The sequence below is a fragment of the Chiloscyllium plagiosum genome, chromosome 34 (genome assembly GCF_004010195.1).
Source record: "Chiloscyllium plagiosum isolate BGI_BamShark_2017 chromosome 34, ASM401019v2, whole genome shotgun sequence".
Taxonomy (NCBI): Eukaryota; Metazoa; Chordata; class Chondrichthyes; order Orectolobiformes; family Hemiscylliidae; genus Chiloscyllium; species Chiloscyllium plagiosum.
This window is the reverse complement of record NC_057743.1, coordinates 122144-124644: the sequence shown is the minus strand read 5'-3', so window position 1 is coordinate 124644 and position 2501 is coordinate 122144. Positions and strand designations below refer to the sequence as shown.

At 47.1% G+C, this 2501-nt stretch overlaps 2 protein-coding genes across 11 annotated transcripts in view; both read right to left on the bottom strand.

Moving 5' to 3' along the window:
* The window catches only part of dnm2a (dynamin 2a), a 52506-nt gene extending 52265 nt beyond the window's left edge, over nt 1-241 (bottom strand). For 3 of the 10 annotated variants that reach the window (XM_043675485.1, XM_043675480.1, XM_043675479.1), the window contains exon 1: nt 2-240. In XM_043675485.1, coding sequence (XP_043531420.1) covers nt 2-158 — 157 coding nt within the window. In that variant the 5' untranslated portion in view covers nt 159-240. Of the gene's footprint in view, nt 1 lies in introns of all 10 variants that reach the window. The other 7 variants (XM_043675478.1, XM_043675477.1, XM_043675482.1 and 4 more) reach the window with 5 other exon arrangements.
* Nucleotides 242-616: 375 nt separating this feature from the next.
* Nucleotides 617-2501, bottom strand: part of LOC122540162 (uridine-cytidine kinase 2-A-like) — a 28597-nt gene continuing 26712 nt past the window's right edge. The window contains exon 8 of the mRNA XM_043675489.1: nt 617-738. The gene's annotated coding sequence lies outside the window, so the exon portion shown is untranslated. The remainder of the gene's footprint in view (nt 739-2501) is intronic.

Here is a 2501-nt window from a genome sequence, read left to right as displayed (position 1 = left end):
CCGACGAAGTTCTCCAACACCGAGCTCTTGCCGGCGCTCTGCCCGCCCACCACAGCGATCTGCGGCAGGTCGAGGTTACAGCTCTGACCGATGGAGCTGAAAGCGTCCTGCAGCTTGTTGACCAGCGGGATCAGATCCTCCATCCCCCGGTTCCCCATGGCGCCGCTCGGGGATTGATTCACTCCCAGCGCCTGCGGCCTGCACTTCCGCTCACACCCTCGGCTCGGCCCGATCCGGCCCGGCCACCAGCCACCTCCCATTGACCAGGGCCGCCGTCAATCACCCGACTCTAGACCAATCACCACATGGTTCCCGGAAGGAATTCCGCCTTCCCTCTGCGTCACACAGATTAGACCAATCGAGGCGGGACTCCTACAGTCAATAGCAACGATCAGCGGTTTGAGTGGCTGCAGGAGACATCAATCAGCATGAGCACGCCTCCACCGCCAGCCATTGACTACAATGCCCGTCGATCATCCCGACTCTATCACGTATTTGCTCCCCCACCGCTGGATAGGCCCCACCAGCCTAACTTTCAATTGGCTGTCGTTGCACGTCAGTCAAGAGCAGCCAGAACCTATTGGAGAATGATGAGGTCATGCTCCCACCCCCCCCTTCATCCTTGTTGCTGGATTAGGACACAGAGACGGGGCTGTTACACACCCAGATACCCAACTGTATACCATACAGCAGGAAAGGTGAAGTCAAACAACGGGAAATAATCCACAGGATGAACATCTGAAATTAAAGAAAAAAGCAACATATTGGAAAAACCTCAGGTGGTTGGACACCATCTCTGTCGAGAGAAACACACAGTTAACAGATACTGAACCACAAGTTTAAAAGCAGGTGGGGAGCAGGAAAGAGTTGTGGGGTGGGGAATCATAACGTGGAGGATTTGTGTTCATGTCAAAAGCAGGAACTATCAAGTATTGAAAAAAAAGGAACAGTACATGAAACTTGAAAGGATTCAGAAAAGATCTACAAGGATGTTGCCAGGGTTGGAGGATTTGAGCTATAGGGAGAGGCTGAACAGGGTAGGGCTGTTTTCCCTGGAGTGTTGGAGGCTGAGGGGTAACCTTAGAGAGATTTATAAGATCATGAGGGGCATGGATAGGATACTTAGGCAAATACACTGATGGCATTTATTTTGACTAGAATATAAAAGCAGGGGTGTAAGTCTGAGGCTCTATAATACTCTGGTCAGATCACAGATTCATAGGGATGTACAGCACGGAAACAACCCTTCGGTCCAACTCATCTATGCCGATCAGATATCCTAACCTAGTCCCACTTCAAATTGGGAGAGATCTTCCACAGACTAGTCGAACAACAGGCTGACATACTCATACTCAAGATTAAAGGGGTGATGGAAAGGCACTGTAGGTCAGGCAGCATCGAGGAGCAGGAAAATTGACGCTTCGGGCAAAAGCTCTCCAACTCGCATCCTGCCTGTCCTGCTGTGCTTTTCCAGCACCACTCTAATCTTGACATTGATCTCCAGTACCTGCAGTACTCACTTTCACCTATGCTCATACTCACCTGCACAACTCTCTAACTGGAGGAGGTGGCAAAGTGTTGTACAGTTAGGAGTTATTGTTTGGGAGTCCTCAATATCGTCTCCAGAACCTATGAGATCTCATGGCATCAGGTCAAAGATAAGCAATGAATTTCACTGTGTCTCGCATCTGCTCACACACAACATGGGTGCTGGGGAAAAAATAAGGACTACCACAGTTAGGTGGTAGTGTGGAGGAAAATAAAAAAAAGATAAGCATTGAAACCGCTGGCTGATAAACACATCCCACTCCATGTACCAGCCTTGGTGGTGAATCAATATTCCTCTGACTTGGTGGCACCACTGTTAAGTATGACTGTGTGAAGCAGCAGAGCATGCCTATTAGGCCATATGATGTTTCTGTGTCCTGATTTGGAGATGCCGGTGTTGGACTGGGTGTACAAAGTTAAAAATCACACAACACCAGGTTATAGTCCAACAGGTTTAATTGGAAGCAGTAACTTTCACAACGCTGCTCCTTCATCAGGGGGTTGTGGAGTATAATCGTAAGACACAATTTATGGAAAAAGTTTAAGAGTGTGATGTAACTGAAACTATATATTGAAAAAGACTTGGATTGTCTGTTAAGTCTCTCATCTTTTAGAATGAACATGTTGGTTTCAGTTCTTTCATATGTAAATTGCAGAACTTTTTTAAAAAGATACATCGTAAGTGAACTTTAACAATTTAATGGTATAACGGCTGCAGAAAGGCAGTTCAAGGGGGATCTGCCTTTAGAGGTAGTATGGGCTGAAGTCAGAAATAGGAAAGGTGCAGTCACCTTGTTGGGTGTTTACTATAGGCCCCCAAATAGCAGCAGAGATGTGGAGAAACAGATTGGGAAACAGATTTTGGAAAGGTGCAGAAGCCACAGGATAGTAGTCATGGGCGATTTCAACTTCCCAAATATTGATTGGAAGCTCTTTAGATCAAGTAGATTGAA